Source organism: Stegodyphus dumicola, chromosome 8, assembly GCF_044657685.1.
Source record: "Stegodyphus dumicola isolate Sdum_Otavi_A_Nest chromosome 8, ASM4465768v1".
Classification (NCBI taxonomy): domain Eukaryota; kingdom Metazoa; phylum Arthropoda; class Arachnida; order Araneae; family Eresidae; genus Stegodyphus; species Stegodyphus dumicola.
In genome coordinates this window covers 69228502-69243648 of record NC_140775.1, presented here as the reverse complement: position 1 = coordinate 69243648, position 15147 = coordinate 69228502, and the positions used below count along the sequence as shown (strand labels likewise).

The following is a 15147-nucleotide window of genomic DNA, read 5'->3' as shown; positions in this document are numbered from 1 at the left end:
AAAATAAAATCATAGATAATTTTTAATTACTCAAAAAGTTTCCAACTCATTAGCGACTCCGTGAATTAGCAAAAAAATCATTTGTTTGGTTGCCTTTACAACTTATATGTTCTTTTGTTCATAAACAATAATAAAAGGAAGCATTTTATAAGAATTTTCAAACATAATTTTCATTTCTGAATGTAAATAAATAAATAATCATAAAAAAACTTGGGATTGCAGAGGCTATTACTGGTGCATTTTGGCTTGACACTAGATGTATTTTTACATAACATAGTTGCTAATTTTGAAAATGAAAAATTGAGAGGTTCTTTTGTTAAAAACTGAGAATTTCGGAGAAGTTTACATGCTGTGCAACAGCACTGTTCCCCCCCCAAAAAAAATTGAAATTAACTTAAATTCATTTTAAAATGCATGATTCAAATTATTCAACTATTTATTATATGATTCTGATGTAAAATATATCAATATTTAATTAGATGTTCTAAATTTTATGTACTTAGGTTAATTTCATTTTGTAATCCTGAATTGGGTAGGAAACTTTAATTCATTAGAGTACTTTTAAGCATGATGAAAATAAAATTAGCAATTAATGTACACATTATTGTGTGGATAAACCTAGTAATGTACAATATATTGATGTAAAACAAAATTAATGAAAAAATTATCTAATTAAACATCATTGAATTTTCATATACAGTTAAAAAAAATGTCTACACAGCTCTACAAATGTTCTACAAAATACAGTGCATTAACACAATTCAGATCATAAAATTTAAGAATAAAAACTCTGCTGAAAATCACTAAGGGGGAATGAATAGAATTTGCACATTTTAAGTTAAATTATTTCAACACTGAAAAACACTTTACTTAGTACATGCTAAAAATTAAAAACTGAGAGACCAGATGTCATGAATAAAAACTGGGAGTTTCAGGGTAAAACCCGGAGTGTTGGCAACCATGTCAGAGCTTTGTCATTTTATTTCTTGAAGTTTGCCCTCCTCTTCTGTTGGTAATTTTTTCCCTTAATTCTGTTTAATTGCATTCCTAAGCTCTCTTTTTTAGGGGGAGGGAAGAGGGAAAAGAAGAAAGAATTAGAAAGAAAAATATAGAGAAAAAAGTAGTTATAATTATTGCTTCTTAAATGACTAAATAAAATATGCAAAACTAAAATAAACAGTAAAGTAACAGTAATTATTAAACACTGCATTAAAAAAAGAATCATATAAGATTAAACAGCAAGTATAAAATAAAAAACGGTATTTAGTATACCAGGGAGCATTTCTTCTTTGGAACATATCAACACAATATAAATATATGAAATACAAAAATAATAATAGATATATTCACAAAATAAATGAAATCAGAGTTTAAACATTGATGGAAAGCCCCCACCCTTCTTGATATTTAATGTACCATTTTGCAGTACTCCACAAGCACACAACAGACCTGGCATTAGTATGTCATTTATTATTCTTATCAATGAGATGATAAGAATTTGGAATTGTGGAATGTTCCAAATAGTAAATTCAAATGCAAAAAACAACTATAATTAGATAAAAAAATATGCCTGTGTAGATGATTGTTATAAAGGTAATTATTACCATGAAAGCCAAACCAAACTGGTGACACTTGGCACCAAGGAAATATGGCAAAATATAAGAAATGCAAATGGAGGGCTTTAATGGGATGGGGGGAAGCTAGGCACCAATGTTGCCTATTGGCCACAGTTAAACTAAATACACTTTTCTTATCTTTGTTATTTCTTATGTGTAAATTGCCACTAGTTATTGATATGCTTTTCCAATGGAAGAAACAGTCGGAAGCTAGCTGTTGTCTCCTTCTTATGGACTTAATGCGATCTGAACAACTCCACTTAAAACAGGTAGAAATGCTCCAAGTTTGCACATCAATGAAAACTTGTTAGTCTGATTTATGAATATAGCTCAAGTAACATGATCTCATTCAGCATGAATGAACAACTAATTACATTCAAATATGGGACACGTTCAGGGAACATTTAATATGTTTAAATGATAGATAAAATTTTGTTGGGAAGTATTGTTAGTAAAAATGGTTGGGAAATAGCTAGTTTTTTTAGTCTACCGATGACAAGGTACCAATTTTTGAATTTGACACTTTCAGAGAAAAAATATACTTTCGTCATCGGCAATTTCAATTGTGGTAAAATTTTACTAAACACAAAGAAATATATCTTTTAGGTCAATTATTTCAACAAGCAAAGAACAAAATAGAATAAAATATTTAAGAAAGTTTTTATTAACAGTACTTAGACAGAAGACCAGAATACTATAACAAGATATCACAGTTCCTTTAATTTAATGGTGGCCAATATGCAACGATAGCATGTGCATCTTTCTTTAGAAAAGAGTTTGGCACATCTTATATTGGATAAGATGCATTTACTTTTCCAGTACAATAATTAAAAAAAAATTAAAACTATCAGAAAAAAAAAATATTAGTATTTTCGGTAAAAATTTGCTCTACGGTACCCCTTGGTGAATTGTTTCTTTTTTTATGCCAAGATTGGCGGCAATTTCAAGATGGCCACTACATAAAAACAAAATAAGAAATCAGACTTACACAAACTTAGTGTTCATGTACACATCGACTTATTTTCACTTAAAAAAACATCAGAGAATTGCCCAATCTAGGCATTGCACACTGCCTTTGTCCATGTACACATCAATGTGTTTTCACTTAAAATCAGAAAGCTAAAACTATGATGGTAACCAGAAAAAATTCGCCGCTGTCTTAACACACAGAGATGAACAAAAATACACAGAGAGGAATAAATAACCAAAAATACATATTTCCTAACATAAAAACATTCAACAACAAATCTTTTAACAAAAATTAACACACACAGGTGAATAAATAAATGAAACATCAATTTTTTAACATACCTTTTTTTTTCCCGTGCATATGTTTAGACTTCCCACCACCATCTTCTCCATCTTCCAGGTAAGCAATTCAATTTAATTTTTCGTCGTTTCGGCTCATTCATATCTATCAGCAATTAAACCAGCTTTCATGCAAAAATTAAAAGTCATTTGTCCATCATTCAACCCATAAAAAACCTCAAATTCACAATTTCATCATAATCCAGCAAAATAATAGCAAGTTCAAATACCACGCACATGCAAGCACACACAGCAACTGAAAAGAATAGTAAGAACCAAAAACCTGGGTCCATACAAAAGGGTTACTATTACAAAAAAGTGCAGCGGAATTCCAGATTTCACAAACAACCAATACTGCTTGGCGAATTTTCAGAAAAAAAACCAAGAGGTACTGTACAGTAAAGATTAGCCATATTTTTTATCAATGGCAACTAAATTTGAAGTCTTAACTTATCAGTGAAATACTTTGATCAATATTTCTAATAGTTCTACATCATTTTGCATAACAGAGATAATAGCAAAAATTAAAATGTTACTTTAATATGTTCATTACAAAAACACATTACATTTCCATACTTGCTACTACCTTTTGTTTCCAATGTACCATGAAATGCAGGTAAATACTTCACTAGTTCATTTAAATCAGAGTCATGATCACAATTTCTATAAACATTCTCATAAAATGATAATTCTCTACTAGCTCTTGCATCTCCTTGTGCTAAAGGTTTCAAGAGATTTCCATTTTTATGTTTAAGTACACCTAGAAGTAAAGAAAAGAATTCAGAAGGAAAAATATAATATATCAAAGTGACATAAGCCCAATTCAAGAAATAATAGTTTCAATCATGAATAAATGAACACAAACAAAATATGGGACAAAATGGCAGGAGAATATGATTGCCCACTACTAACTCATTTTGCAAACAGGAAATCAAATACGGCCAAGAAAATCTGGGTTTACATCATTTGAGAAGACTACTTCATCTGGGATCCATGAGGTTAAACTTCATTATATCAAGGTGCCCTTCACTGGCTTTCGTTAGAGTATATTGAAGGGTGCCCTTTGGATTATCTCGAAGTCGCTGTTTCATTTATGGTAACTTGAGTAGTTAAATGTTATGGAAACCATATTATGACATAATTTGTTGCTCAATTGTGGTGAATTTGAATGATGGGAAAAGATTTTTAAGGACTAGTATGTGTTGGATGTTGGTTAGGAAGTACAATGCTTATTTTGTGGTTTATATGGTAAACTGGCTGAAAGTAATTAATTGACTGTGTGTAAATGAAGGTTTACTTAGTATTCTGCCTTCAGCCCTCATGGGTGAAGGTCGCTCTATCGTTGCTCTCATGATCCTAAGTCGATTTGCGATGCTCTTCTGCCAAACAAAAATGCTTTTCCAATTTGAGTGTGCCTACAGATGACTTCCCTGATGATCCTATGAATGTTACGGAAAACGGACATTCTGATTCTGACGATGGACCTGACCTAGAAACTCAACTGCAAGAACTGAATATGTAAATTCACCTTAAAATAAAGGAATAATATTCTTTGTACTCTGAAAAAAGCAATTGGTTTAGAGTGATATGAGCAGCTCATAATGACCCAATATTTGATGTAGTAAAACAGTATCAAGACTGCATCCATTATGAAGTGTTTAAGTTTTTCATGAAGGTACAGAGATGATGACACTGCATTCAGGGGACTTCACAGATGAACTTATGTTAAGAATATCAAGAATCATCCTGCCAAACTCATGACTGCAGAATCTGAAGGAGATACTTGCAGAAGTCTTCACTCAACATCCAAACTGATGTAGTAGAAGTAGGCGGGACATCAAAATTTTACCGGTACTTTTCCGTTTTGCCGGCGCAAGCGATAAAGTCGCTAATAATGGTGCAACCGATGCCAAACGGAATATTCTCGCTGGTAACCTTTTACGCCTCATTTTCAAAACAAGTCGCAGCATTTTCTTATCAGATTGATTGTTTCTTTCAATACTGACATATAATTACATAGAATTTTTATCAGATAGTTCAGTTTTATGTCCAAGGCCATTTTCGGTAATTAAGTCAATTAGGATGCAATCACAGTGCTTACCCGAAGCCGAAAATATAGAAAAGGTAAAGTCAAGAGTTAAATTCATCAATTCTAATAAGAATGCATTAGCGAAGTAAAGTACTGCAGTTTTACATAATTTCTGAGTAAGCTATTCGTACGAATTGAAATATTTCTTGCATTTAAACTTGTGTTCCAAATTAAGATTTAACTTGAAATTAATGTAGGTAATTACTGAGAGCATTAGATTTTTGTAGAGAGTAGTTTACGTGAGATGAGATCGCTTGGGGTTACGTGATATGAACTGGCGAATCAGGATGCTGAACCATGAAAGCGTAGTAAATTCCTAAATTAATGTCTTTTTACAAATTTATTGTCTTTATTTATCGGTTTTTTAAAAAATTTTAAGCGATATTAAAATGTTTATGCCTTTAAAAAAAGAATTCTTAAAACTAACATTTTTTTAAATATTTTTTATGTGTATACTGTATGTTGTCGCCAATAAAGTCTGCTTGGCGAGATTTGCGCCGGCGAAACGGAAAAGTACCATTTTACCTTTAGTTTGACAGTGTCATTTTCTGTATCTCAGTGAAGGTCTAAAACCTTACCTTGAACAAGAACATTATTCATTGATAAGACATTTTTAAGCACATTTTTTTAACTCCGTAGAATCTGAATTAAATTTATGTGAATTCAAACAGGCATGCTTTAAAATAGTTACCTTATCAGATGACAGACAATATGCATTTTCTACTGCACCTGAACCAAAATATAAATCATCAACATATAAAGATGAATTCAATGTTTCATAATTTTCAGGTTCTTTTCTGATATATTTTATAATGATACTTTTTTTAACATTTATGATTCTCTCTAGGTAATACTTATCACGAGAAATAAATTGCTATTCTTCTGTTATTGGAACTGAATTCAGAAATGTGTGTATGAAAGCACAAGTGTATGCGTGTAAATGTGTATGTGCATACACACATACATATAAAATGAATAAATACATCCATTTCTCAGTCTGATCCTGAAAAAATGATACTGTGTTCTTGGAATTTAAGAATTATATCTAATATGTTAGGATTTAAAATTAGATCACACTTCTAACAAATTTTATAAGGATTTAGAATTTTCTCCTTTAAATGAAGCATTGAAAACAATTTTATCTTTATTCAACAATTCTTTCTTCATCCAGCCACACCACTGCCCTGTGGGGAATATAATGACCAAATTCAAGATTTTCATTTTGATACATTTCAACAATTCTATCTTATAGCTGTTCTTCAATTATTTTTGTACATTCTTGATGTACTTCTATATCCTGATCTAATTTATCTTTCAATATCCCAAACTGCCTCTTTGGAACTTGAAAATTATCATGTAATTGATCAGGATTAGATTTCAAGAGTAATTTAGATCAGTTTCAGCAATTATATGCAGATAAAGTTTCCTCAGGATGCTCAAGTGTTTATTTTTCACAGACAACTCTATGAAATGCCAACTCAGTCCCGTTACGTTACTTATTATTGTATTTTTCATAATGGTACGATTTTGTGAATAGGCCTTTTTCTTTTCCGAGTCTGTAATTATTCATTTTTACTGCATATGAATATTCACTGAAAGCAATTTTACATCTCGAATAAAGTTTCAAAACAGATCAGATGCTCTTAGAATTCATTTGTAGACAGGTATCCCACCTCACTACTGTGCAGCTTTGCCCCAGTTCTTATGCAGCCCAGCCAAAGAACAAAGGATCTCCCACCCATCTTTTCTTACTATTAAACTATTTGAGAGGACTTTTGGCATATTTTAACTATCCCCATTTCGCACAAATATTATGCACTTACAAACATCCATACCTTCTCCGGGATTCAAATGTGGGCCCAGTGATATGGCAGCCAGTATCATTCACAACTAAACCAATCAGTGAGACTTCGATACCTAGACAGGAGGATATTCAAGGAGTATAGAAAATGCCTGCAAGATAGTGCTTCTTTTCATTTTGTACGTACACTTTACAAATTATGCAATATCCAATTATCAAGATAATATGTCCACATATATGGCCAGCAAGACATCCTGATCTCATCCAATGTAACTTTTTCTTCTGGGGATTAGGTGAAATTTACTGTACACAGGAGAAAAAAAAAAAAAAAAAAAAAAAAAACCTGACATGGAAGAATGCATTTTTCACTTAAAAAAAATCAGAGAATTGCACAAGACTTTGTCCACGTTCACATTGAGGTATATTCACTTAAGAAGTCAAAGGAGCAGCCAACAAAAAAATATATAATCTCAATAAAATAATACTTTTTAAATCAAACAATGAAATAACTTAAAAAAGGAAATTCATCTTTCCACTACACAAAGGAAATATCCACTTTCCTTATTTATGAATTAACACATCTTCAGTCAAACAAAATTCCTTAACAGCATCCAAAAACTTTATAAAATTATCTGAACTAGAATCTGTATACTGGCATCACCACATAAATTCACAAAATAAGAGTAAAAAATATCCTCCATAATGACGTTTGACTGTATGCATTTCTGACATTCGACTATACGCATTTCCTTTCTACAAACAGGACACTTAATAATGGCTACTAAGCAAACCTTCATTTACACACAAGTCACATAATGCCCTTTTCCTCTTCCTTTCCAAATCGTACAGAAACTTCAAATTAATTCAGCCATTTTACCGTCTAAACCACAAAACAAGCAATATACTTCCTAACCAACACACACCACAAGCCCTTAAGAATTTACCGCAATCATGCAACTGATTATATCATATTAGGGTTTCCATAACATTCAACTACTCAAGCTACATAAATGAAACAACTTCGCGATAATATAAGAAGTACCCTTCTCTCTACTCTAGCCAAATAGCTCACACATATTTTACTGTAATAACTTATGAAACTAATAATCTAACTTAGCCATAGTTAAATCCAAATTATAGGCAATATGAAATGTTTTAAGAGACAATGCCAAATCTGCAGCCTTTGCTAACAAAAGTTTATTACCTGGCTGAAGTTCATTCACCCTGCAGTGCTCACGTGGCATATTGTTATGTTAAAGGTCGTGCGGCATCTCACAGACTCGAGGTATATTTTTGCTGTAATAGTATATATTTAGGTCATTTAGTTCAAATTTATGAATGCAAAGGAATTATTGAAGTAACACATGCATATTTGTGGCATCATATTACAAACAAAAATTAACAAAACTTCAGTTTACAGTGAAACTTAATTTTATTCAACTTAAGCAAATACAAATGAAATTATCTCATTTAGTTAGTTGCACAAATTAGCAATCAGCGCATATTTGCTGAGCGTGTTCTAAACATAGAAATGTTTTACAACTGCGGCATTTGCACTTAGTGTACCTATTCTTGGAACGGCCACATTCATGACATCTCTGCCTTTTACTAGCTCGAGCCTCTTCTGCAAGTTGAACTGTACCCTCATCTGGGAAAAGGCTCTGAATATCCTGCTTGAGGTTTCTAGGTAATGATGAACACTGAGAAAGTCTACGCAAGGAATGATCAGCTAGATTACGAGCCAAAAGTTTTAAAATCTCACTGCGTTTGGTGCTGATTGATAAATTATTTGCATGATATGTTATTTGAGCATTTATAGCAGCTACATTCATCATACTATAAAATGTGACCAGAGGCCATCTGTTCGTTTTCCTAGCGACATTATAAGTGCTACACAACTGGTCAACAGTATCAACTCCCGATTTAGTTGCGTTATAAAAGGTTATCATCTGTGGCTTATTTGTTTCAGATGATTCATCAATTGCATCATCATGATGCATAGTGCAGAGAATCAGAACCACCTTGTTTTTCTTAGTTACATAAGACATTAGAATTGAGTCATTCTGAAACCCAAACAATGATGTTCCTACTTCCTGATTCTTTGTTTGCATAAACTCTAGAGAAATTTCACTCTTATTCTTCCTCATGGTTCCAACCAAAGTACAATTATTCTGAAGCAAAAAGCTAGCTAAATCTAACGAGGTAATCCAATTGTTATATTGCGACCTGTTCCTGAGATTACAGAACTTAGCCGTTTCACAACATCTGCTGGTTTGTTGATAATTTCGGACCTGCAGGCTGCTTGCCAGCATATATTTCTAGGTTTACAGTGTAGTACATTCTAGCATCTACTAATGCAAATAATTTTATCCCATACTTATTTGGCTTACTAGGGATGTACTGCCTGAAGAAACATTTACCACTAAAAGCTTCTAACTTTTCAGCAATCGTAGAATACTCTCCAACAGAATAAGCCTTTTTACAATTTGCAACAAATGAAGAAACCGTATCATGTATAGGTCCTAAATTATCAGTTATCTTCCTTAAGTCTCGTGTGTCCTTATTGCCGAACCTCAAACAATATAAAAGAAACCTAAATTGTTTTACAGACATTATTATTAGACAGCATAGCTCAATACCCATTTTGTCAGAGGATCATACCTCTTTGGTATTCGCATGATTGTCTTTTCTAGAAGCACAAATGTATAATATGCCTAGAAGCACTTTTATTTCAATTATGTCATTCAAATGGGAATCCCTTTCCTGAGAATAATTTTCTTGTACTGTGGATATCTTTGCATTTGTGAATATAACTATATTAAATAGCATGCCTTTGTCGAAAAAAAACCTGCCCAACATTGCTCCGGCGTTCGAGCATTCTTTGCGACACCTTTCACCCTGGTAAATGAGTGATAATATTATGTTGCCGAGTAAGTATATTTTTAGGTGGGCAAACTTTTGACCATTTTGATGATTTATTGCGATCTCGGAAATACTTATTTGCAATATAATCATCACTATCGCTATCATTGGAGTCTAATTCTTGCTCAGTGTCTGTGTTTTCTTCTCTTGTTTCCACTCTTATCTTCTTCTATATCACTATAATCATCAAACTCATCACCTGATTCATCGTCTTCCATCAGCATACATAGTACTATTTCTCTATCACGTTCATTTGCCATATTGAATTTTTTCTGAGAAGTCATCTTGACTCTAAAGATAAGAAAATAACTAATAAAAACAATTGTTGCGCATAAAAATTATAAATACCAGAAGAAATACATTCTTTTTACATTTAGAATTAAAAATATTCACAAACAGTTTCTTTTAATTATCACTAAAATGGTAAAAAAAAAAAAAAAAAAAAACACTACTAAGGACAGCTGTTGATAATTTAAAAATTTAAAATACTAGAATACAGTACAAAGTCCGTAATCTGGATGTCCAATATCCGGAATGATCTTTAATCCGGACCTCAAAGCCACAAACTTTACGCATGCGCATAGAGAATGCGCATACATTATGCATGCGCGTAAAGAATACACATACATTTTGTGCATAAGTCCGTAATCCGGACGTCTATTATAGGGAATGATCTATAATCCAGACCTCGAAGCCACAAACTTTACACATGCACGTAGAAAATGTGCATACATTACGCATGCACCTAAAGAACGCGTATACATTTCACACATATGCTTTATGCATGCGCACATTGAAAGAAATGTTTAATGAAGTAAACAAATAAATATTAAGCTTTTTTTTTGTAAAATTTGATACCTTTTAGATCATAACTGCTTTTTATTTCATAAATAACTGTTTCATATTTTTAATACAAGGTGTGGCTATTAATTTTCAGAATTGCTCCAATAACACCAGAACAGATGATGTGGAAAACTTAACCTTTTACTATGTTTCGAAATAATCCCCATTGGTTGTAATACACTTCTGTGCTCGTCTGTGTAAGTTGTGGGAACAACTTTTAAAGTCCTCTTTCAGAAGGCTCTTCAATGTCGACGTCACATTCTTCTTGATATCTTCAACATCCACAAAGTGTATTCCTTTGATCACAGTTTTGGGTTGGGGAAACAAAAAGAAGTCTGTGGGGACCAAGTCAGGAGAGTACGATCTAACATTCCCAAACTCAAAACTGTGATCAAAGGATGTCTTTGTGGATGTTGAAGACATCATGAAGAATGTGGTGTTGACATTGAAGAGCCTTCCGAAAGAGGACTTTAAAAATGTTTCCACAACTTATACAGCAGAGCACAGAAGCGTATTATGACAGATGGGAATTACTTCAAAACATAGAAAAGGTTACGTTTTTCACATCATCTGTTCTGATTTTATTAGAGCAGTCCTGGAAATTAATAGCCACACCTTGTAGTATAATTTCTGCATGCCATCTTACCAGATTTAAAATGATGATCTATAATCCAGAAAAACCCCTAATCCGGAATCGCCGAAGTCTCGACGAGTCCAGATTATGGACTTTGTACTGTATATACATTTTAAAATACAGTCAAAAGTTGTTTTTTCGGACACCCATAATCCGGAATGATCTATAATCCGGACCTTAAAGCTACAAACTTTTTACGCATACGCGTAAGACCTTTACGGCTGCGAATATGCATGTGTGCATGCGCATAATACGTTTACGCATACGCGTTTAATGTATAACGGATGGTATAAGCTAAGCTAAAATTATCTAATTCAGTTAATGTTGCAGATTGCGTTGTTCCTTAATCTTCGAATTGGATCCGGCTTATTATTTTTTGCAGACTGTTAGAGCAATTTTATAAAAGTAAGCTTGAACTTTCGATTATGTCAAATAGAATTTCCGATTCTGGAGCTGCCAAAGGATCTATAAAGCGAAAGCATGTTTCAATGTCCATCAAACAAAAAGTGGAATTGCTGCAAAAAATGGATAAAGGCATGAAGAAAGTGACATAGAGTTTAGTGAAAATGAAAAAATTCAATTGACAAGTTAGTCGGCATTCTCGGCACAGCAATTAGAGGACTTGAACAGTGGAACTTTGTAACTGAACACACAAAAAACGAAGTAACTTAAACAACTTGCATTGAAAGAAATGTTTAATAAAGTAAATAAATAAATATTAAGCTTTTTCTTTTTGTAAATTTTGATACCCTTTAGATCATAATTGTTCTTTATTTCATAAATTACGGTTTCATATTTTTAATTTTATAATTTCTGCTTGCCATCTTACCAGATTTAAACTGATGATCTATAATCCAGAATCGCCAAAGTCCTGACGAGTCCGGATTAACGACTTTTGACTGTATTTACATTTAGAATCAAAAGCGGTCGCATGGCGTCTCCTAGACTCCGATAGTGCATATTGGTTTATAACCTCTTCCTCTCAGCACTAAAATGAAAATGGCGTTTCGATGATTTCTACTTCTTCGTGTATAGTTGACAGAAAAGTAGATGGCAGTACAAGCTTGATTGTGCATCCATTTATAAAGCCATTCAAAAAAGAAACATTGCTGGTGTCTGTTGGACACCACGCGAGCACTGTAGGGTTAATTATCATTGTTAATACTTTCTACTTACTTCCGATGACATGCTATTACTAACCCCATTTTATTTTTAAAGATACATTCTGAGATTTACTTGTTAATTGCATGTTTAGCTGAAAAAAATCAGATTTATGTAATTTTGTGCAGTGACTGTTTTCTAAAAGAAAACTATTTAAGCAAAATAAAATAACCGGATTGTTTTAATCCAGAAAGACAGATATAAAAATAATCAATTATTATTATTTGCCTTACTTACAACTATGACCATAATAATTAATTTCATCCATCAATAGAGTTAAGGCACCGCCCCCCAAAAAAAATACTATTTCTCTTACCTTATTACACTGCAGTATAGTATATGTTATAATCAGTGACTTTATACTGTGGTTCAAAATTTTATACTCAATGTCAATTTTAGGAAATATTACATTTATTCAAAAATTTAAAATATGGATATTTGAATTATACATACAATACGGATTAGAAACAGAATTCAAATAATGTCTTGAAATGACAAATTTAAAAATTTTCTCTCCAAAAATGCACTTTCTTTTTCTAATACATCCTAATACATCTTAGGTTTCTATTCATTACAATTTTGCATGTTTGTTACATACTGGGAAATTTTGAGCTTACACATCCGGCATTTCAAAATCTGAAAGCAATTTCTATGTTAGTTAAGCAATATGCTTTATTTACTCTAATACACAACCGAATTAAAAAATAATGTTCTATTCTCAATGTTCCACTTAATAATACTAACCTAATTTGGATTTTCCTTCTCCATGTTTATGACCAGCTATTTGTAAGGGAAACAGATAGACATCTGGAGGCAAATCTGGTAACGTATTGTTTAGTGCCTGTCCGTTTTGTTCCATTATATCACTCCATTACAATAAATTCTTAAACAAGATTTTAGCAATTAAAGCATATGAATACAATTGCATTCACACAAGAGAAAATTCACTGTATTTGATAATTATAATAAATTTATTAATGATTATTTAAAGTTTTGATTCATTCTAAGAAGGAATTGCTGTTTTCCTGTGAATAACAACAGCCCAAGAGTAAATGTAAGTTAAGGAAATGCTGTTAACATGGATTGCAGTTACACTCAGAGAAGTACTAGAATAAAAATTATTAAAACACACTTCTAATGTAATATGAAGAAAACGAATACAACTGATCTAATTCAAGGATAATTAAAAGAACGACGAATTTTTTCCCTTCTCCAATTCTCCCGTTCCCATTACACCACTCCTTCCTTGTTTACAAAAGTCAAGATGTCCTGTTTTGCAGCACTTTAAAGTCTTTCTGTAGGCAAAAAGTGAAGTTTATGTACGACAGAAAAGGTGTGTGTTGGTGGTGGTGTATTTAATTATGGAAAAGCACACTAGGGCTATCTGCCTAAGAGGAGGGATGCCTTTCGTGGGGGACTTTCTAAGGGAAACTGGCTCGTATACACGTTACACATGGGGAAAACCACGAAAACACCCATGCAGCCAGCCCGTTCGCGGGATTCGAACCTCGGACCGAACTACCAGTGTTCAGCGACTTTACCGCTCGGCCGCTGGTGGGCATACGACAGAAAAGAAAGGCATAGTTCGACAGGCTTATCCGCCGCAGTGGCTAACCGCACCGACGGTGCGAATAAGTCCTGCCAGTGTGAAAATATTCGGATCACGTACGATGGAGGCAGGATCTTGGAAGAGCTCCTGAATTTTCAAAGGTGTTTTCCGGAAAATCTTCATTTATTTCAGAAATTTTTCGCGAATATCCTCTCCATTGTCTCGTTCTCAAGGCCGGGAGTTCTCCTGTACCTGGGGGGGGGGTCTTGTCTTCCTTGCAATCTTTTGCAGCACTAAGACGGAGCGTTCAGATAAGTAGAACTTCTTTTCTCTAAGCTAAATCAAATATCTGTCACTAAAGTACCTTTAAATTCATTTATTTATTATGATCATTATTATTATGCTCATTTTATAATGTTCTGGCATTGAATACTTAGTAATTGCTTTAAATCATGTGGTTCTTTTTTGGTTACCATCTCGTAGGAAAGCTATCCTTATCAGTAGCCCTTATCAGTAGTGTTAGCCCTACCCATTGGGGCCCCTTTGAGGAATTTCTCGAGAGGGAAAAACACGATCTCGGGCCTCAATGAATGTACAGAGTTGTAGTTTTTGCTCCTTTAATCTATATTTCCTATTTATTTAAATTAAAAGCATATATTAATACAGTGTGTCTCAAATTGATAAAATAGTACACATATAATAAATTATGACCATTAACTTAATAAATAAATAAAATGCTTATTTAAAAAAAAATTAATTAATAAAAAAAACCCTCCGTAATTTATTTACTTATTTATTTTTGCTGATATGTTCTCGCCTTGTTTTGGATTTATGATTTTATCTGATGGTGTTTTCTGAGTATATAAATATGTTGGAAACCGCAGTAGATGATGTTACTTAGTTTAATGTATAACTTTGCATGATATTATATGTATCTTGATCTTATGTGTCTTCTGCTACTGTGTCTCAAGGTAGAGGCTAATATTGGTTTCCATGTTAAAAAATAAAAGTTTAAATTTAAAAATTTTTAAATTTTAGTTTCCCTGTTGTAGCAAAAATTAGCTTCTAAACTTGACTTATACTGTTATGTGACTGGACCCCCAATATTTATTATTTTATTATTAATTTTCCCCCATCTTTACATCTATTCAGCTTTACAAAACACATTCATTACACACACCTGGAAGACTGTATTTAATGTAAATGATAACAACTTTGACTACA

The 15147-nt window shown here is 32.7% G+C and overlaps 1 protein-coding gene across 5 annotated transcripts in view; it reads right to left on the bottom strand.

Annotated features, from left to right (window-relative positions):
* Ipk2 (Inositol phosphate kinase 2) overlaps nt 1–13654 on the bottom strand; it is a 34257-nt gene extending 20603 nt beyond the window's left edge. For 2 of the 5 annotated variants that reach the window (XR_015042599.1, XR_015042600.1), the window contains exons 1-2: nt 13119–13654; nt 3511–3684 (exon numbers count right to left, since the gene is read on the bottom strand). Coding sequence is in view for 3 of the 5 variants with exons in the window: in XM_085821970.1 (XP_085678096.1) it covers nt 3511–3684; nt 13119–13233 (289 nt within the window). In the remaining 2 variants the exon portion in view is untranslated. The remainder of the gene's footprint in view (nt 1–3510; nt 3685–13118) is intronic. The other 3 variants (XM_085821970.1, XM_085821971.1, XM_085821969.1) reach the window with 3 other exon arrangements.
* Nucleotides 13655–15147: the final 1493 nt, after the last annotated feature.